The sequence below is a fragment of the Neovison vison genome, chromosome 2 (assembly GCF_020171115.1).
Source record: "Neovison vison isolate M4711 chromosome 2, ASM_NN_V1, whole genome shotgun sequence".
In the NCBI taxonomy this organism is placed as follows: Eukaryota; Metazoa; Chordata; class Mammalia; order Carnivora; family Mustelidae; genus Neogale; species Neogale vison.
Window position 1 is genome coordinate 78,851,465 of NC_058092.1, and position 22,565 is coordinate 78,874,029.

The 22,565-nt window shown below is 35.7% G+C and overlaps 1 protein-coding gene across 3 annotated transcripts in view; it reads left to right on the plus strand.

Annotated features, from left to right (window-relative positions):
• The window catches only part of RPAP2 (RNA polymerase II associated protein 2), an 83,328-nt gene that overhangs the window by 30,808 nt on the left and 29,955 nt on the right, over positions 1-22,565 (plus strand). For all 3 annotated transcript variants that reach the window (XM_044238679.1, XM_044238681.1, XM_044238680.1), the window contains 3 exons: positions 1,046-1,128; positions 4,026-4,106; positions 15,553-15,621. In XM_044238679.1, coding sequence (XP_044094614.1) covers positions 1,046-1,128; positions 4,026-4,106; positions 15,553-15,621 — 233 coding nt within the window. The remainder of the gene's footprint in view (positions 1-1,045; positions 1,129-4,025; positions 4,107-15,552; positions 15,622-22,565) is intronic.

Below are 22,565 nucleotides of genomic sequence, written 5' to 3' on the forward strand. Positions count from 1 at the left end.
GGTATTTTAAATAAAGTTGATAACATCATTTTCTGGATTCCCTGGGGGCTGTTTTCTATGGGATAATGTTTGAGATTTTGACTGTATAGTCCTATTTTCTTATTATTTATGGCAAACATTGTATGTTAAACATTACAGATAACTTGAGACCAAACTGATGTTATCTTCCTCGAAAACAGATTTCTCTTTGCTTTAGGCACATGATTTGTAGTTCTAAATCACTTCATTCAGTGAGGGATTAAGATTTGAAGCTGTACTTCAGTCCCTGAAAGAGCCAGTTTCCTATTCTTAGTTCTAGAGTTTGGTCCTTCTAAGTTGAGCTTGGAGGGAAGGGTTGCTAGTACCTCTTCCTTCTTGGCATTTCCCCAAGCTTTAATGCTTATTAGAAAAACAATGCTCAGGTTCTCAGTATCTGAATTGCTGCTTCTGGAATTAGTCACTGCCCTCTCTGGAATCACCTTCTCTAGAATCTCTGGCGTTAATTCTTGACTGCTTTGTTAGTCTCTGATGTTTTCAATCAAATGTGGGTATTTTCCCAGCTTTTTTTCAGTTCTCAGCAGGAGGAATGGTTAGAATTATTTTGTCTGCCATTTCTAGAAGTGGAATTCCCCATAATATATGTACGTGTATATGGTGTGTGTGTGTGTGTGTGTGTGTATATATATATATATATATATATAGTATTTGCTAATTTTATTTATTTTTTTGTATTTGCTAATTTTAAAAGCTTTGATCTCCAACATTTGTATAACATTTAGTAGTTTACAGAGTTCTTTTGTATACATTTTCTCGTTTAATAAAGAAGGTATTAGTATCCCTTGATACAGGTTAGAAAAAATTCTCAAAAGCAGGCATATGACTCAGTTCACATCAGCCCAATGACTGAGCCAATGCTCAAATTTAAATCTTCTAATAATTCTCAAGTCTAGTTTTTATTCTGCCATACCTCAGGTATGAATTTTTGTGCTTTAATGTTTATAGTTCTTATCAAAGAAGAATGTAAATTTATGACTTTGCTTTGTTTTGTTTAAAAATGTGATTTTAGCATGATCCCACCTTCCCACTGATAGATTCAAGTTCTCAGAACCAGATTAGAAAACGCATCGTACTTGAAAAGTTAAGTAAAGTGTAAGTATGTAATTGTCATTCTACTTTACAATATTTAAAATTAACTTGGTATTTGTGGGTTCATAATTTATATTAATTTTTATCCTTGAATTTTAAAGTTTGAAAAATAATTTGAAAAGTTACTTGAGAAGGTGAGATTTTTTAAGATATCCTGCCAAGGAAATATTGAAATTTTGTCTTGTGTAGAAGATACACAAGCACATAATGAAGAAGAAGGTTGAGATTATGGGAGTAGAAAACTAAACTGTGTCACTTCCACTTCATAATCCAGTGAAGTCAGGGAAAAAAATATCAAAGTTAAACCATTTAAATACTGATTTGTGGTATATGTGTCACATCAGTTTCACATGTGAATGAAACTTTATGAAGTTTTAACGGTCTGTTAACTCACTCTGCATACATATTTATAGAACCATTTCACACTCAGCAACTTAAGAGTTTTTGTTCAAGTCGACTTTGCACTTTAGTTTTAAACTTCCTGTGGTGGAAATTATTTTTCTTGTAATTAGCCCAGTCATAAATGACATTTAAAAATTGTAATCTTGGTTTGTCTTTCAAAAGAAGTTTGAAATCTTTTTTCCAGAGATGTGAGGGCCATCTTGAACTTTTTAATCTCTATTTTCTTTCTTTAGCAGAAAAAATGGAAAGGTGTTTTCACTCATTGTTTAAGGTCTGTATATGGATTAGGGGCACCTGGCTGGCTCTGTGGGTGGAGCGTGCAACTCTTGATCTCACTCAGGGTTGTGAGTTCGAGCCCCATGTTGAGTGTAAAGATTACTTTAAAACCTTTTTTTTTTTTAATTTTTTTTTCAATTTATTTATTTTCAGAAAAACAGTATTCATTAGATTACTTTAAAACCTTAAAAAAAAATAAGGCTGTGCTTATGAAGTAGTCTTAAATTTGTAGTAGTTCAATGGTAAGAAGAACATATTTTCTGGAAGCCTTCATATTTTGAGCAGCCTACTCCTCCAAGTTTTACATTTTAAGTAACTGTTTATTTATCGAGTTTCTTTTATGTTAGGCTCCTCCCAGATAATCTAAGTTTGTTATTAGTTTTGTCTTTTATATGGTCCTCATACTTAGACATTTGTTTGTCTAACAATTGGTTGGAAAACAGTAAAAGTCACTATATGTCTGATTCATAGGACAAGAAGATAACAATCCTTGATTGTGGTTACACAGGTTTTGAAAGTTAGGTTGGATTATTGATACTTGTATGTATTTATTATTTGACAGAGATCACAAACAGGCAGAGAGGCAGGCAGAGAGAGAGGAGGAAGCAGGCTCCCTGCTGAGCAGAGAGCCCGCTGTGGGGCTCGATCCCAGGACCCTGAGATCATAACCTGAGCTGAAGGCTGAGGCTTAACCCACTGAGCCACCCAGGGGCCCAAGAACTAAATTTAAGAAGAGGTAGTATAACTTGCAGAAACACACAAACACTAAAAACAAAGTAATTATTGACATAGAGGATTTTTTTGGTTATTAATGAAAGCATTTCAGTTTTTTCTCATTATAAAAGTAAGGCTTTTTAAAAATAATAATAATAAAAGTAAGACTTTTTTGGTTTCTGATTGGAGCAAAACAGTTGTAAATGACATTTTCTCTTAGATAATTGAAGAAAATGAAATATGTATTATGTATTAGATGATATTAAGAAATTGTTAATTTGGTTAGGTGTGATAATTTTATTGCAATTATGTAAGAAAATGCCCTTGTATTTAGAGATAGATAAATATTTAAGGGCCAAATGACTTGAAATCAGGGATTTACTTGGCAAAAAAAGTAAAGAAGGAAAGAAAAAAATGAAATAAATTTAGCAAAATATTAGGAAGTTGAATCTGGGAATAGATTTATGTGATTATTGCTATTTTCTCCGTTTTGAAATATATCTGAAACATAATTTTATAATAAGTTTTTTAAAAAAAGTAATGCATGCTTATTGCAGAAGATTTAGGCAGTACAAAATGGTTTAAAGAAGAAAGTAAAGATCATCTGTAATCCCACTGAGTAGTCACTACTATTAATATTTTGATATTTATCCCTGATGCATACATAATATATATGTGTGTGTGTGTGTGTATTCATTTCCTTTGGTTCTCTCTGTTATAGTATAAACCCTGGGAGGAATGAAGTATACTAAAACTCTGGGAGGAATGTTTGAAATATACTGTCTATCATGTATAGTGTCATTATATATAAGTTTTTATAAAAATGGGACAATACTACATATGCATTTTTCACTTAACACAACATGTATATCTGTCCGCGCTAAAAAATATAGATCCACGTTTTTGTTTTAAAGGTTTTATTATATTCCACTGTATGTTTATATCATAGTTTATTTTGATTTTTCACTACTAAAAATATTTTTTGCAATAAACATCTTTTTTATGTTTATCTGATTATTTCTTTAGGGTTAATTTTTTCAAGTAAAACTGTTGGGTCAAAGAATATCCATATTTACAATGTTAACATGTATTGGCAAATTGCTCTCTAGAAATATATCAGTTTCTACTCCCACTGTAAGGATTTCATAAGGAGAAATAGGTCATACTCCTAAATTCGACAGTTTAGGGGGTCCAGTTCCTCTGGCCTTGTGTTCTTTCCATTTAATCTAATTATTTGAAAGTAAAGGTAAGAAAAACAAGTATAAGAATATAGGTAGCAGCCAGGATAATATTATTCAGTGCCTCACACTGTACCATAGACTACATAGTGGAGTACGGGATTAATATGAAATGTGTCCTTATGAGTTCTCATCAGTCAGAAGCTAGTTTAACTGCTTCTACCTAAAGGCCATTATTACTTATGGAAAATCCAGACTTAGGCAAGACTCAAATAATATTTCTGTATAAATAAATTATATTATAAAGGAAATGTAATTTTTTCTTTTCAGAGTCCCTGGACTTTTGAGGCCTCTTCAGATCACATTAGGAGATATTTCTGCACAACTTAAAAATCTTATCCGAACTTTCAGGTCAGTGTTAATACTAAAATTTTCCTTCTCAGTTTTTTGACTTCTTGTGATTGCCTTGAAGAATCCATAGAAAGACTGTGTTCCTTAATAATGTATCATAGCCCCCAACTCAAGAAATGAATGGGTAAACCCAGGGCCAACTGCTCCATCCTAGGAAATCCCGAGGGGGCTGGACTAATCAAAAGCATAGCTCCTGGCTGGGTTTGCCCACACTTTTGTTGAACAAACTTGGATATACTTGTCCCAAGAGAAGGCAATAACTAAAGACACAAGAGTTTAAAAAAGACAAAGGGAAAGATTTATTTTGGGTGCCAGCAGCCAGGGGAGATGGCAGGTCTTAACAACCAGTCTCTCCACGCACAAGATGGACTCCTAGAGTTTTATGAGGAAAGATTTAGGAAGGTCCATGCAAGAAAGCAGCAGGGAGCATATGATCATGGATCAGGATCAGTATGTGGTCAGCCCATAATCGTGGGCAGAGAAGGACACATGTGGGATGTAATCGTCTAGGAATTCCTATCCTAGGTTTATTCCTAGGCATTTGCTATCATGGCTTTTCTGGTCTGGCAGTTTGGGTGTTCTGGAGCATTGCAAAACACCTTCATCAATGCCTCAAGAAAGTACAATAAGAAATAAGCACATTGGGTTTTAATTAAGACATGAGTTTTGTTAAGCCTATGTTAAGTCTTGTCTAGTTCTGATTTTAACTGTTGGGGTCTATAGTTGAGCAAGAGGGCTTTCTAACAAAAACGTGAAAAAAGTGACTTACCTTCAGTGTCTTAGATCTAAGAATAGTATTCTGTTTTCTTCTCCACTAAACATTATCTTTTATTAAATGCAGGATCTTCTTTGCTCAAACCTTGATATAGTTAGTTTTGGATTGTTTATTTATAGAGTAGCCTAAAATTAAGAAGGAAAATGGTGTCTCAGACACAAAGGTGGTTAGCCAGTAACATATTGAATCTTAGTGAATTAATAGAGATCAAATGACCAGCACTGTGCTGCTACACACTATAGGCAATGCAGAAGAAGCACTATGCCCACCCTCAAGGAAGAACTCTCCTGTTAGAAAATAAGTTGAGCACAGTGAACAGTACAAAAACAGTGGGTAGTTTAATATTGAATTGTGTGGAATGGATTTGAAGTGATAAGAAGTATAAAGAAAGGAAGAAACAGAGCAGTTGGGATTTTTCTAAAACCATCAAGGTGAAAATACCCAGGCTAAGGCTGTGTTCTGTACCAAGAAGCATAAGGATAGGCCTCTAAACACCCTATCAGTAGAGGTGCACCAAATACACATTTTGGCCAAATGCCAGTGTCCAGATATTAAAATCATTACTTGCCTATGGCTGAAACTAGATAGCACCAAAATTGAACAAACTTCTAAATTAGAAGAATCATTCCATCCAGTAAATAATCGTTAGGGTTTATTGTTATCAACAGTAGTAATAATATTTTAAAAGTTTAAAATTACACTACAGAAATTATTTCTTGGTATTGTTAACTGTTTGATTTCTCTTATAGTCACTGTACTATATACTATATACAGTCACTGTTAACAAAAATTCAATTCAGTAAAACCAAATAGCCATTCACTTTCAACCAACACCTTTAAAAACATCACTAACATTTTTGTATGCCATGAAGTGATTCAGGAAACTTTTTCAATAAGATATATACTAGAAGGATCTAGGATTCATAGTTTAGGCAAATCTCAAAAAACCTTATCTTAATCTTCTGAAAGGATCATTTGTACCACTTTATATTTAAATATTTAGCCTTTATAGACTCAAGACTTCAGGAGTTGTTTTAAGACATTCTTGTAGAGTCTTTTATTGTGAAGTTTGACTCAACAGAATGTGTTAAGGGTGCCTCAGTTTACTCTTAACAGTTTTGTCTTCACATTTTTATTATTTTTAAAGTATTTATTTATTTATTTATTTATTTGACACAGAGAGAGAGAGAGAACACTAATAGTCAGAGAGGTGGGGGTGGGAGGAAGCAGGCTCCCTGCTGAGCAGAGAGCCTGATGCAGGGCTCCATCCCAGGACCCTGAGACCATGACCTGAGCCAAAGGCAGAGGCTTAACCCACTGAGCCACCCAGGCACCCCAACATTTTTATTATTTTGATTAAAGATTGTATTAAGATTATTACATGTCTGTTTACATAATTTAGTACTTTTGCAGCTCAGGATATTTTGAAGTGATGTGATAAATTCATCATCGCAAGATTGTAAGAATTCCCCAATAGGCCATTTTCTTGAAGATTTATAACTTAAATGGCAGTGATTAAATAAAATTAAAATGTAACCCTTAAAGCTGTTAACAAAAATTCAATCAAGTCAGTTTTTAAAGAGCTAATTGACTTTATTCAGTGATTAATGAAATAAGCAGAATTTCATCTAACAAATGGAAGGATGTTCAGTAGGGTTGTACAAAATAGAAGGCATTTGTAGGCAGAAATGGGACAGGACAAGGAAGTTATTAGGAAGAAAAAATTAAGGGATTGTTTCTCTCAAGGTCACCTTCCCTTAGACGGAAAGGCAGAGGGTCTTATCATGCAGATTACCTCCTTACTGGTCATCAGAAAATTCCAGACTGCTGGGTTTAAAACTCCACTCCTGGGAGAGGCTAAAACTTCAGTTAGGTCCAGGTGTTAAGTCTTGGTCTTAGCATAAGGGACTCCATTTGGGGGCCTGTTGTTCCTTTTTAACCATAGTAATTTTCTTTAATGTGAATTCTGGTATATAGTAGATTTCCGCAAAGATCGAATTAGTATAAAATCTTATCTCTATTATTCTGTCCTAACAATATTTTAATTTATATAAGCATTTTTTTCCAGATACAGCATTCTCAAGAAAGTAATCTATTTAATGTATTTGCTATTTGTATTAACTGTTGATCTATTTTGCTTACTAATCAAAAATCTTTACTAATTATTTTACACATAAAATGAATGGTTTTCACAAGCATCATTGATTACTGCAACATTTTATTTTTCTGACTGACAAAAACATATAAGAACATTTTTACTTCATCTAGAATGTTTAGGTTTGAAAGTGAATGTCCAGGTAATAACAGTATATCTGAATGACATGATTGTTCTGATTACTGAGGTGGTTACTCTTATTAGATAGCATGGAAATGATGCAACAACAAGATCATTAATCACACACAAATATAAGAAACCTTAATTTTTTTTTATTTTTTTTAAAGATTTTATTTATTTATTTGACAGAGAGAGATCACAAGTAGGCAGAGAGGCAGACAGAGAGAGAGAAGGGGGAAAGCAGGCTCCCTGCTGAGCAGAGAGCCCGATGCGGGGCTCGATCCCAGGACCCTGAGATCATGACCTGAGCCGAAGGTAGAGGCTCAACCCACTGAGCCACCCAGGTGCCCCGATATTGGTTTTTTTTTTTTTTTTTAAGATTTTATTTATTTATTTGACAGAGAGAGATCACAAGTAGGCAGAGAGGCAGGCAGAGAGAGAGAGAGAGAGAGAGAGAGGAAAGCAGGCTCTCCACTCAGCGGAGAGCCTGATGCGGGACTCGATCCCAGGACCCTGGGATCGTGACCTGAGCCAAAGGCAGTGGCTTAACCCACTGAGCCACCCAGGCGCCCCCCGATATTGTTTTTTAAATCTTTACTCATTAGTACTTGCGGGTCAGAATCTATAGCTTTAATAAAAATTGCTTAAATTGGCTTTGCCACTTTTTAGGAAAATGTCAGTTATTTAGAGTATATAGAGTATCTCTGGTAAGATAACTCATGGGGTCTTCAGATTCTAGAAGGAACAACTTCAGAAGGTATGGGACTATTTGTGGGCTAGGACTTCTTCATGACATCTCTAAAAAAAAGTGCCATATTGATAACAGAGACCAATGTTGAGAGATCTTTTCAATCAATACTGGCAGTGGAAAAGAGTTGACATAAATAACCGTATCCTTCCCTTTGAAATGATAATCAATAATAGGAACTTGTAAAACAGTGATTCTCAAACCAGTTGTGCATCAGAATTACCTGGGGAGCTTTTAACAACTACAGATGCCTGGCTCCACCCCTAGAGATTGAGTTTCATTTGATTAAGGGTTGGGTTCAGACATCAGTTTTCTTTAAAAGCCCCCCAGGTGATTCTAATGTGCAGCCAGAGTTGAGAGCCTCTTAGAACTTACACACAAAGTAGCTTTTTCAGCTCTTAGAAGAATCTTTCCCCTGTGAATAGAGCTGTCCTTTCCACTGAATTGCATCACAGTCATTTATCCACAATGTTATTTTGATTTACCTGCCGTAGTGGTTCCATCAGAAGTTGCTTGGTAAAGATTTACTGTCATCAGTAAATATCAGTCAAGATATTTTTCTGAATCTGATTTTAATCAAAATTATTTTTTTTTAAGATTTTATCTATTTATTTGCCAGAGAGAGACACAGAGAGAGAGGGAACACAAGCAGGGGGAGCAGGAGAGGGAGAAGCAGGCCTCCTGCCGAGCAGGAAGCCTGATGTGGGCCTTCATCCTAGGACCCTTGGATCATGACCTGAGCTGAAGGCAGCCGCTTAACAACTGAACCGTCCAGGTGCCCTGAAATTGTATTTTGACACAAAAAGATCTTGTGTTTTCCTCAGTGCCTGAAACAGTGATATAGAGCAGGTACTTGATAAATTTTTTGGTGGATGAGTAAATGAACTCATGAAATCTTAAATTTGGCTTAACTTTGGGAGATTCATGTATAGCAGGAAGGAATTTCTTTAAAAAAAGAAAAGGAATATATTTTTAATTGTTTTTGCCATGTTTTACATGCTTATCCTTTGACCTTTTTTGGTCATGCGCTAGATTCTGTTTTAGTTGCTCCAGACAAAGCAGTGAACAAAACAGACAAAATTCCTTCTCTCATGAAACTATTCTAATAGAATGAATATGTAAATATTTAAGAACAATACATGTACTATCATTATGAGATGATGTGCCCTTTCCCCTTTCTCATTCCATTCTCTTCCTTTTCTCCCAGAAGCATGGAAAAGGATTGGTACTGAAGAGGGGGAGGTAGTTGGGATTTTTTTGTCTGTGACAGATAGGTTGGTCAGGGAAGACCTTATGAAGAAGATGCCATTTATAAAAAGAGCTAAAAATTAGTAAAGAAGCAAGCCATCTTGCTCTCTGTGAAAATATATTAGGTACAGCAGGCCTGGTGTATTCATAAAATATTAAGGATGTTAAGGAGGCTGGAGAAGTGAGCAGAGGCAAAGGTACACAGAAATATGGTCAGAGAAGTGGGGGGCTCATGTGGTGTAGATTATATAGGCCTTATAGCTGTGATCATTCATTCACTTTTACTCCAGGTGAGATGGAGAGCAATTGGTTGATTCTGAACAGAGGAATGATATGATCTGACATATATTTTTAATAACATCACTCTGCTAATTAAAGAATTACAATAGATGGGCAGAGGCAGGAAAACCATTTAGGATGCTGCCTTGGTAATCTAGGCAAGAAATGAAGTGGAACAAGGTAAAAGCATTGGAGGTAATAAGTAATCAAATTCTCTTTTGAAGATAGAACTGTCAGGATTTGATGACTGGTTGGGCACAGGACGTCAAGGGAGCCAAAGTTAACCACAAGATTTTTGGCCTAAGCAGCTGGATTCTGGAAGGATTACATAGCCATTTACTGAGGTTGACCTATCTGCAGGAGGACCTGGTTTTGGCGGAAGATGAGGAACTCAGTTTTGGCCATACTAAGTTCTGAGATGCCTATTACATAGTCAAGTGGAAAGGTCAGGGAGACCATTAGATATAGAAGTCCAAAATTCAAGGAAAGGGTCCAGGCTAGAGATCATAAATATAAGAGCTGTCATCACAAAGTTATCTAATATTTAAAGTTATGAGATTGGATAATAGCACCAAGGGAAGGAGCATATATAGAGGAAATGAGAGACCCAAGGGCAGAGGCCATGGAGTTATCCAAAATCAGAAGGTCTGAGAAAGAGTGCCAGTGAGAGGGAGGGAAATCAAGCAGGTGGAAAGCAGATAAAGAAAGTGTCCCAAGGAGAAAGGAAGTATCATTTGTGTCAAATATTGCTAATAGGTTAAGATAAGGACTGAGAAAGGTCCATTGAATTTGGCAACATGGATGTCTTTTGTACATTTAGTCCTCACAAGAACTCTACAAGGTGGGTAGTATGTTGTTCCTGTTTTATTGAATTTTTAAAAAGTTTCAGGGCTGTTAAATGTGTCCCAAGTACAGCCAAGTGACAGATCTGAGTATCAAACCCATGTGTCTGTCAGATTTTTTTTTTAAGATTTTATTTATTTATTTGACAGAGAGATCACAAGTAGGCAGAGAGGCAGGCAGAGAGAAAGGAGGAAGCAGGATCCCTGCCGAGCGGAGAGCCTGATGCAGGGCTCGATCCCAGAACCCTGAAATCATGACCCGAGCCGAAGGCAGAGGCCCAATTCACTGAGCCACCAAGGCGCCCCTCTGTCAGAATTTTTAACCACTATAGTGTACTTTATATCTTCTGGACTTTTTAAATTTTTGTAAAACATTTTAACTATGGGAAAAATTCAGATTAATATAATAAAGATACACATATTCTCTACTCAATTAATAGATATTAATATTTTGTAATATTTGATTCAGATGTATATTTTTTAAAGAAAATATTAAAGGTTAAGTCAGTCATTCAGAAAAAATTAATTGAATGCCTACCTTGTTCTGGGCATTTGGAATAAATAATTGATGAGAAAAGAGTTAAGAAGGCAGAGTAGTAGGGGGACCGCTATGCTTGCCTCATCCCTCAAACACAGCTAGATAAATATCAAATTTTTCTGAACACCCAAGAAATCAATCTGAAGTAAATAGGTGAAGAACATATAGATTCCTGCCACAGGCCAAAAAAACAAACAGATAGTAAGCAATAACTATATATGTTAGAAGGTGATAGAAGGGTGCCTGGGAGGGGCACAGTCAGTTGAATGTCAACTCTTAGTCTCAACTCAGGTCTGATCTCAGTGTTGTGGGATTGAGCCCTATGTTGGGCTCCAGCCATGCTTTGGTCTCTGAGCTCAGCCTGAAGTCTGCTTGTGTTCCCCTCCTCCACACACTCTTTCCGATGTAAATAAAATAAGTCTTAAAAAAAAAAAAAAAAGTGGGGGCACCTGGGTGGCTCAGTGGGTTAAAGCCTCTGCCTTCGGCTCAGGTCATGATCCCAGGGTTCTGGGATCGAGCCCTGCATCGGGCTCTCTGCTCCGCAGGGAACCTGCTTTCTCCCCTCCCTCTCTCTGCCTGCCTCTCTACCTACTTGTGATTTCTCTCTGTCAAATAAATAAAACTTAAAAAAAAAAGTGATAACTGGAATAGGAGAAAAAAATATGTAGCTGGATAAGAGAGTCAGGAGTCTGGGGATAGGAAGTGGAAGGAATTTTCACTTCTTTTTTTTAAGATTTATTTATTTGAGGGGTGCCTGGGTGGCTCAGTGGGTTAAAGCCTCTGCCTTCAGCTCAGGTCATGATCCCAGAGTCCTGGGATCTAGCCCCGTATCCTGCTTTCTGCTCAGCGGGGAGCCTGCTTCCCATTCTCTCTCTGCCTGCCTTTCTGCCTACTTGTGATCTCTGTCAAATAAATAAATAAAATCTTTTTTAAAAAAGATTTATTTATTTGAGAGAGAGAAAACCTGCATATGTGAGCAGAGGGAGAAGGAGAGACTCTCCATCCGACTCCCCACTGAGCATAGAGCCCTACAAGAGGGGTTGGTCTCACCACTCTGAGATCATGATCTGAGCCAAAATCAAGAGTTAGGTGCTTAACCAACTGAGCCACCCAGGTGCCCCTAGAAGTTTCACTTTTTAATGTGGTGGTCCAGATAGCCTTATTGTGAAGGTGGCAAGAAAACTAACCTGGGGAAGATAGTTTCAGACAATGGAATAACCAATGCAAAGTCCCTGACGTGAATTCCCCTTTGTTCTCTTTCCCAATCCATTCTCCTTTCCTCCTCCAGAAGCAACTGATACTGTGAATTTGATACATGTCTTTCTAGTCTTTGTTTTTATACTTCTACTTGTGTGTATCCATAAATAATACTGAGTATTGTCTGTTCTTGAGTTATATAATGTGATACCATACTTGCTGTCTTCCAAATTATGATGAACAAAATACGTAAGTCTAGTTCATTCATTATTTTGACTTTTCAACATTCCATAAAAATGCCACAATTTATGATTTTTTCCTATTACAAACACATTAACTACCTTTATACATATATCCATAAACATAAGTGAGAGTTTGTTTAGGGTTTTTATCTAGAAGTGAAATAGTTGAGCTGTTCATAAGCATTTCAGCTTTATTAGATATTGCCAAATTGTTGTTTGATTGCTCACATCAAGTAGGTTAAAAATGCTATTCATATTCTCACCAAACTTTGGTGTTATCATTATTTTATTTTTGCCAATGTGATGGAGTGAATTATTGCTTTTATATTAGTTTTCCAGATTACTAGTGAAATTTAACTCTTATTCAATGTTTGCTGGTGAAATTAAACTCTTATTCAAATATTTACTGACTGTTCAACTTTCCTCCTCCGTAAATTGCCTGCTTATATCCTTTGTCTATTTGTTTATTGGCTGGGTTTTTTTTAAAAGACTATGTTTTAAGAGCAGTTTTAAGTTCGTAGCAAAATTGAGAAAAAGGTCCAGAGATTCCCTGTAATACTCCTTGTCCCCACATATGCATAGCCTCCCCCATTTGCAACCTCCCAACCAGAGTTAATACATTTGCTGCAGCTGATGAAGCTACATCGACATCATTGTCACCCAGAGTCCACCATTTACATTAGAGTTCATTTTTGGTATTATATAATCTATAGGTTTGGATGACTGTATGACATGTACCTATCATTTTAGTATCATTCAGTATTTTCACTGCCCTAAAGCACCTCTGTGCGCCACCTATTTGCTACTTTTCCCCACCCCCATTCCACAACCCTTAGGAACCACTGATCTTTTTATCATCTCCATAGTTTTGCCTTTTCCCAAATGTCATATAGTTGAAATTAGATGGTATGTAGCCTTTTTAGACTGGCTTCTTTCACATAAGTAATATGTATATAAAGCACCTCCATTTGGGACCCGTGGGTGACTCAGTCTGTTAAATGTCTGCCTTCAGTGCAGGTCATGATCCCAAGGTTCTGGGATTGAGTCTCATGTCAGGCTCCTTCCTTGGCGGGGAGCCTGCTTCTCCCTTTGCCTGCCATTTCCCCTGCTTATGCACTTGCATTCTCTCTCTCTCTCTCTCTCTCTGACAAGTAAATAAAAATCTGTAAAAAAATAAAATAAAGCACTTCCACATCTTTTTGCAGCTTGAGAATGCAGATCTTTAGGGCTGAGTAATATTCCATTATTTGGATGTACCACAGCTTATTTTCTATTCACCTACTGAAGGACATTTTGGTTCCTTCTAAGTTTTGGAAGTTGTAAATAGAGTTGCCATAAACATCTGTGCATAGGTTTTTTATAGTCATAAGTTGTTGACTCCTTTGGGTAAACACCAAGGATCATGATTGCTGATCAGATGATGGAGTATTAGTTTGATAAGAAAGCGACAAACTCTTCCAAAGTTGGTGTACCGTTTTGCATTCCTGTCAGCAATGAATAAGAGTTCCTGTTGCTCCACATCCTTACTACAGAGCCAAACATTTGACCAATGTGATAATGATGTCAGTGTAAGTTTATCATTTGTAGCAAATGTATGACTCTTGTGGATGGATTTTGATTCAGCATTTGGTTTTGTCAATGTTCAAGATTCTGGCCGTTGCGATTGGTATATAGCAATATCTCAGTTTCATTTTTTATTGCAGTTCTCTTATGAGATACAAAGTGGAGCATCTTTTCATCTGCCTGTTTGCCATTTGTTTATCTTTGGTGAGATGTCTGTAAAGGTGTTTGGCCCTTTTTTTAATTGGGCTATTTGTTTGCCTATTATTAAATTTTAAGTGTTCTTTGTCTATTTTGGGTAACAGTCCTTTATCAGATATCATTGGCTGTCTTTTTTTTCTTACTGATTTATATCATTTTTTATTTAGAGCAGTTTTTCCAAATGGTTTTTGAGAAACTAAGTTGACTACAGTGTATTTTGTTATCAACTGCTAAGTGTTAGAATTAATTTAATTTTTTAAAAGTTTTTTTTTTAATTTAAATTCAGTTAATTAACATATAATGTAATATTGGTTTCAGAGGTAGAGGTCAGTGATTCATCAGTCTTATATAATAACCAGCACTCACTATAGCACATAACCTCCCCAATGTCTATCACCCAGTTACCCCATCCCTCCCTCCCCCGCACCTCCAGCAACCCTCAGTTTGTTTCCTGTAATTAAGAGTTTCTTATGGTTTGTCTCTCTCTTTGATTTCATCTTGTTTTATTTTTTCCTCTCTTCTGCTATGATCCTCTGTTCTGTTTCTTAAATTCCACATATGAATGATATCATATAATTTTCTTTCTCTGATTGAATTATTTTGCTTAGCATAATGCCCTGTAGTTCCATCCTCCACTGCAAATGGCAAGATTTCATTTTTTGATGACTGTAGTATTCCATTGTGTGTGTGTGTGTGTGTATATATACACACACCATGTCTTCTTTATTCATTCATCTGTCAGTGGACATCTGGGGTCTTACCATAGTTTGGCTATTGTGGACATTGCTGCTATAAACATTGCTGGTGCCCCTTCGTATCATAAAACTCTTTTTGTTAAAGACCAGTCTTGTAATTTATTGTCGACTCTTACTGTAAATTATGGATTATGACATCCCTTCGGTGCCTGCTGCCAACCTAGCACAAGGTAGGAAGGTGCAAAAGATGAATTAAAATTAGAAATTGCCTATTAGTTTGTTAATTTAAAAGAAAAAATTTATTGGGGGGAAATACAGAAGATAATGGTTACAGGGAACTATTGTGTATATTTTAATAAACCATGCAGTTTAGTTGCCCATATTGTTCCTATATTCCCATCATGTCTAACAGTAACATTCTTATAAATTGCTATAAATATATAGAAGTGGAGCTGGATCACTTTCTTTTAAGATGGTCATTATCAGGGGCACCTGGGTGGCTCAGTGGGTTAAGCCTCTGCCTTTAGCTCAGGTCCTGGAATCGAGGCTCTGCATTGGGCTCTCTGCTCAGCAGGGAGCTTCCCCCTCTCTCTCCACCTGACTCTCTGCCTAGTTGTGATCTCTGTCTGTCAAGTAAATAAATAAAATCTTTAAAAAAAAAATGATGGTCATTATCAGCTGCTGAAGATTAAGCCACAGTTCTACACTGCTGTCTCCTATCAAACATAAAAAGAAAGTAGTGCTCTTTAACACATAATGTCATAAATCTGATTTTATTTAAAAATAGATGGTTTGTGTATTTAAAGGTAACAATTCTTTGGTAAACTTTATCTTTCTATCTTACAGATTAACAAATAGAAATATTATACACAAACCTGCAGAGTGGACCTTAATTGCTGTGGTCTTGCTGTCATTGTAAGTACTCCTTCAGATTTCAATTCTAAATACTAAATAGGATTTTAATTCGGGGAAAAACCAAGTTATTCATTGATTTTATAAGCATATTTAGAAAATGTACCTCTATTTTGTGCCTTGCTTTCCTTTAGTATGTGATGAAATAACTTTCATGTAAAGCGATATGCCAATATTTTGATAAGCTTTAATTATTCTCTTTATCTTTTTTACCATCTTTTCTTCTGAGGGCCTTTTTCTTCACAAGTATTTTTTGTTATCTTTTGAAAGAGGAGATCATCTCCATGTGGAATATATATGGAATAGTCCTTTAATTTCATTTTTAACAATGCATTTTTGGGGGGGCACCTGGGTGGCTCAATGAGTTAAAGCCTCTGCCGTCGGCTCGGGTCATGATCTCAGGGTCCTGGGATCGAGCCTCGCATTGGGCTCTCTGCTCAGCCGGGAGCCTGCTTCCTCTTCTCTCTCTGCCTTCCTCTCTGCCTACTTGTGATTTCTCTTGGTCAAATAAATAAATAAAATCTTAAAAAAAAAAAAAAAACATTTTTTTAACATTGAATGGGTCTCATTATTTATAACTGTAGTTTTACCAACATATTTAATGCTATTTCATTTTTTAACATATTTTATTATTAATAGCTTTGGAAAGGTTTTAATATCCAAACTAATACACATCTTTAAAATCAGACAGGTGTAAAGGAACTAAAGTAGATACTACACAAGCATATATAAAACATTTAATACTCATTCACCTTTTAAGAAATCACTAGTGGTTTCTAAAGCTGTCTTTCAGTAGAGTTAAAGCCATCTAGTAAGTGTAGTGTTTTTCAGCTTGAATTGCAAGTCTTCTTTTGAGGACCATTCATTACTGCATTATTGTTGCTACTTGGTGCTTGTTAGGTCATTGAAGCCCATAGGACATTGAATACTTACTGGACACACAGGTCAAGATGTCTTATGAGCCAACCTCATAGCATCTCCAGCCCTGCTTTCTCTTTCTTTGATATTTCTTCAGTCTGACATGTTGCTCTGGCTTCACTGTCCCAAGGAAGGCTGTGCTGGGAGGCATTAGAGTAGGCTTCAGTGAGCCAGCATCTGTGTCACCCAGCCAGATACAACTCACATGATTCATTAAATCAGAACACAGAAAATAACTTTACTTGAATGCCCTGATATAAATTTTTTATCAACCATAAGAACAAATCTTTTGTCATTTCTACTATTCAGTGTTCCAGTTGAATTGGTTATTTGTGAAACAGATCTTAGTAATTTTTTAGAAAGTTCTTTCCATTTTATGAAATTTGTAAATATTTTGGTCACTAGCAGAAAAAAATATCAGTATCTCTGCTCACCCACCATATCCTATGCCTGCCAATAAACCCTCATAGATAACTGTTTAACTGTACTTCTGCAATTCATTATTGTAAAGAGGAAGTAACTTTTTTGGTTGACAAGTCACAGGCCTGTGCCAAGCAGTAATCTCAGAATCTTGCTTTCTAAGCCAGTAACTGGAACTATTATCTTAATGAGCAGCTGCTTATTGAGTATGCCATTAAAATTTCAAGTGATTATTCCACACAAAAATAAACTTCTAGTGTTTGATTTTAATAAAGGCCCCCATATGGCACAAAAAATTGAAAGCTTTGATAATCCTCTTAGGCACTTTTTGACTTCCTAACTTTGAATCTAGTATAGGGAACCTCTTAATTCAAGGGTCAATGACCCATAAAAATAGTAACTTTATTGAAGTTAAGAAACAGACTGCACACATCTTACTTGTATTGCATGTTGAACGTTATGTGGTCAGTCTTGAGGTAGCAGTAAACACTGACTAGTTCCTTTTGTCATTCACCTTGTATCCTTCTCTTTCATTATACATTAACCCATAGCTAGAACTGTCCATCTTTCTCTTGGTCTTTGGTCCTTTTGTTGCCTGCACAGCTAAAATCCTGTCCAGTTAGGGCTCCTCTGACTTCTTTTTTAAAATCCTTGGTCACTGTAGACACCAAATCAGCTGAAACTTTCTTGGTTTTTGCCTTTCAGATATTATTTTCTCAATAACTTTTGCCATTGACCCTCCCTGCAGGTTATTCCTGATCCCTTCCATTCTGCATTTGCACCTTCTATGTCTTCACGGACTGAATCCCCTTATTCTTTGGTCATCAACTTCTAAGACTTTTGTCTCCTGTCCCAGTATTATTTACTTCCTCTTTTCTCAGAAAGTTCCCTTTAGCTTTTCATATTTCTTCCCCCAAAGAATCTCTGGCTGAACTCGTAAGCGCCTTCATTCTCAGCTTTGTCCTTTTATTCTTTTAGAGTAAAATTACTTTACGAGATGGGGATAAAATTAAAATAGGTAAATACTAATCCTATTGACTAAAGTATAATTTTACTTCATATTTGTAGCCCTCTTTCTGCCCACTTAGAGTTCACAATTACTTTTTGGGAAAGACATTTTGTTGTTGTTGCAAGAAAAAGCAGGCTTGATGGCCAACATTGGATAAAGAATCTTAAGCGCAGTGAAAAATGTGGAGACCTTAGACGCCCAAAGAGACATGCACATAAAAGGAGAAAGGAAGTAAAATACTCACACATACTTGTAGAACAATAACCACCCTCCTCAGCCTTTTAATTTATTGCTGCTAAGATTGAACATAGGCATACATGGGATTATCTTTTTTTTAATAATTATTCTATGATTGGAAAACCTTTGCTCTCAAATTTCCAGTGGAATTTTTTTAGTCATTACTTGCAGTTGTTTCTGGAATTCATGTTAAAAGTAAACTTCTTTTAAATCTTTATAGCTAGGAAAAAGATTCTGAATGGCAGTTACAGTCACTGTAGATGAATATAAAGAGATAATGTGTTAAGTGTTGTATAACAGTGCTACTACTCTTTGTATATGAACATTACAGTGTTTTGTTATTATTAGCACTTGTTTAATGTATGAAAGCTGTATCAAAATTTCTCTGGAGAACTACTTAGAAAATATACATTTTCTTAGCATTTTTGCTATACTGGCACCAGGCTTAACTCTTGTTAGAGGGAAAAAAGATCAATATTTTGAGCAAAATGTGGCAGTCCAGAAGAATGAAAGAGGGCTGGTTCTTGAATTTTCACATCTGTATTAATAGTAAATCTGATGTTTCTGTGGCATATCATTTCCTCCTAATTTCCCTTGCAATTTCACAGATGTATTAACATTAGAAAAATTTAAACCACAATGTTTAATCTGTTAGTGTATACGGATGGTATACACTTCATCTTTGCACCCCCAATGAAATATACTTCTATATAAAAATATATCATGACCTATTCCCATTTCATTTTGATTTCTCCATATGACTTGAATGGCCTATATGACTACAACATTTTTGGATATTTATCCTTTGTACTCAGACCTTAAGTAGTTGTCAAGAGCACACAGAAAGACCTTTTAAATCAGAGCTTCAACAGTATACATTTATTTAACAGTGAAGGAATTAATTTCCCTTTAGTCCTTTCATATTTATTAAATAAATATTATAATTAGCAAAGATTCTGAAGTACTCCTTACATAGAACATCTGTAACACTGATAATTGACCCAGTATTTTTTGGTTTTGTTTTGTTCTAAAGGTTTTGTTTTTTGGTTTTGTTCTTGTTTTTGTTTTTGAGAGAGAGAGAGAGAGAGAACAAGTAGGGTGGAGGGATAAAGGTTGACGGGGAGAAAGAATCAGATGCCCTGCTGATCAGGGAGCCCAATTTGGGGCTTAATCCCATGACCCTGAGATTATGACCTGATCTGAAGGCAGACATTTAACAACTGAGCCACCCAGGTGCCCCCCTTTTTTTTTGCTTTTTAATAACTCATTAGAAATGCAGTGAAGTAGCCTGGTAATTGGTGTTATTGCTTAAGCACTTGCTTATAGTAATTTTTTTTACCTTAGTTGAACTTTATCAGACTTTACTCTTACATACTATATGTTGAAATAATAGAGTTGAATCTGATTTTCCCACAAATATTCTAGTATTAACCTCTTTCCATCATCTTGATGCATGGTTTTTTTATAAAGATGTATTTAAATATATAGACAGTCTGCTATAAATATTTTAGTGCCTGTATACTCTATTGTGTAAAGCTAGTTAATGTATTTATATAATTTTGATGTGTTTATGTACCAAATTAGCAAGCATAATAATTAATTACATTAAAGTACATTTTGTGATACCTCCTTATTTGTCTTTATATTCCTCATAATTCTCATCCTTCTCCAAATAGAGGAAAAGCAGAAACTGTAGAATCGCTTTTCATCATGGTCTCAGTGCTCAGGATAGTTTCTTTTGGAATATTTTGACTGGTATTCTAAGAAGATTTTATAGCCATAGGACACCCCCATCAGCGTGATCCCTTTTCTCCTTTTCCTCTTCCCTTTGTTCTTTGTCTTCCTGGTCTTCTTTGACCTCTCATATTTCAGCCTATGACACAAGAGGGGACTCTGTAGATGTTGACTGAGAGCTGAGAAAGTCTAGAGAAAGATCCAGACTAGCAGCCAAGGGGAAACCACATAGAGGGCTATGGAGAAGCAATTAACTATAGAGAAACAGATTAATTAAATTAAGGCCTAATTTACTTTATGTGTGGCCCACGTGCCAGAAATGGGAATCTGTTTCCCCACTGACTTTTCATATTTAAAATGGAACTTTTCCACCAAAACTAATCTTTGTAAATAGCCACTACTTTGTATTATGACAATCTGTGGTTAATTGTAGCATAGGAGTTGAATTTGTAGCATAGGAGTTGAATCTTTTAGTGGGTAGCCAGAGAATGGGGTAAGTGTTGTTTCATGGGAATGATTTGATTATCTAATAAAGGAGATGAATACTTTTTATTACTTAGAGAAGGTAGGGTGACTTGTGGTAGTCTAATATGGATACATGCTATTGCTAGTTTAATGCCTTTGATGTTCTCTAATGGAAAGCTTTCAAGATCATCTCCAAAAATGTCTACTTTCATTTTATTTATCTGAACTGTCTGTTTCCAGTGAACTGTGGCCCACTTCCTAGGCAGAGACCATGCAATAGTTTATTCCCCCTAAAAGCTTTCAGTATTCCCATCGTTTAGGGAGTAGCATGTTAAGTCCTGAGAAATGGTATTTAAACAAGCTCAACTTGACCATGATCACTAAACAAAAGCCTTCACTGGATATGGGCAGCCACTTTAGGTAACCATCATACAGATAGACACTTAGGGGAGTCACGTCCCTAGGGTACCAGGCATGAATAGAAAGATGTGACTAAGGCTTTTTGCCTCGGCAGATTGTTTTTTTAGCCCACATCACTAATTTCCTTACAAAGTTTGTGAGCATACCATGAAAAACGAAGAGATGATTCCTTAGAAATTTATTGGTTTTCAGAAGGATTCCAAGGCCTTCCTTCTAACATTTCCAGTTTGGTTCTGAGTAGTTGAGACCATAATGGCAGGTCATTGAACTAACTTTTTATTTTTCCTTATAATTACGGAATTTTTTATATTTAATTGAGTTTTTATTGAGATATAAATTCATTTAACATGAAATTCACCATTTTTTTTACTATGAAGTTAACTTTTTTTAATTACCATAGCTGTGAAGTATGAAGAAGTATTAACTTTTTTTAATTCACCATTTTAAAGTGAACCCTTCACTCATTTTTAGTATATTCACTATATTAAGTAATGGTCATCACTGTCTAATTCCAGAACATTACCATCACCCCAAAACGAAACCTCATATCTGTTAACTTAGTCCCAATTTCCTCTTCTTTCATCCCCTAAGCAACCACTAATCTACTTTCTGTATCTATGGATTTACCTGTTTTGAACATTTTATACAGATGGGATGATATAATATGTGGCCTTTTTTATGTCAGGCATCTTTCACTTAACATGTTTTCTAAGTTCATTAATGTAGCACATAAAAGTACTTCATTCCTTTTATGTCTTGAGTAATATTCCATTTTATAGATATACCACATTTTATTTATCCATTAATCAGCTGATGGACATTTAGGTTGTTTCTACTTTTTTTTTTTTTTTTTTTTAGATTTTTATTTATTTATTTGATAGAGAGAGATCACAAGTAGGCAGAGAGCCAGGCAGAGAGAGGGGGGGAAGCAGGCTCCCCGCCGAGCAGAGAGCCCGATGCGGGGCTGGGTCCTGAGATCATGACCTGAGCTGAAGGCAGAGGCTTAAACCTCTACTTTTTGACTATTGTGAACATTTGTGTACAAGTTTTGGTATGAACATATGTTTTGGTTCTCTTGTATATATACCTGCAAGTAGAGTTACCGTCATATGTTAGCTTCCTTGTTTAATCTTTTGAGGAACTGCTATCCTGTTTTCCAAGGTGGCTTCACCATTTTAAATTTCCACTGAGGGCTCCATAAATGTAACTGTAAAGGTCTTCTCTTCTTACCTCATACCCAGTAGTCATTTTAGAGGCTTATATTTGCAGTTTTTCTAAAACTTAAACATGCCTATTTTGAGTGATTTTAGATCTTCATGGACTTGTAATATCAATTTGTTATGTTTTAGGAATTTTTCCTTAATATGCAAAACAACTACTTAGGACCCCCCGCCCTTTCAGAAAGAGTGTGGTGTTGAATTATAAGACCATATAAATTGAACGTCTGAATCATAACACGTGTGGTTTTGTTTTGTTTTTTTGATTTCTCAGTATCCATAAAATTCCTTTTTGTTTTCTTGTGTAAATCTTGGATTTATCTTGCAGTGTCTACTATCACAGTACCATTGTCATTGTGAAGTTTAAGTATTTGTTTACTGAGGATTAAATAATAATTTAACTATTTCTAAGCTCCCTCCCCCGTACATTGCTGAGAGTTTATAAAAGAAAAATATATTTTTAAATTGAAGTAACTTTACTCTGGGAATCCAGATATTTTCTAAAGAAAAAATACTTGTTTAAATTT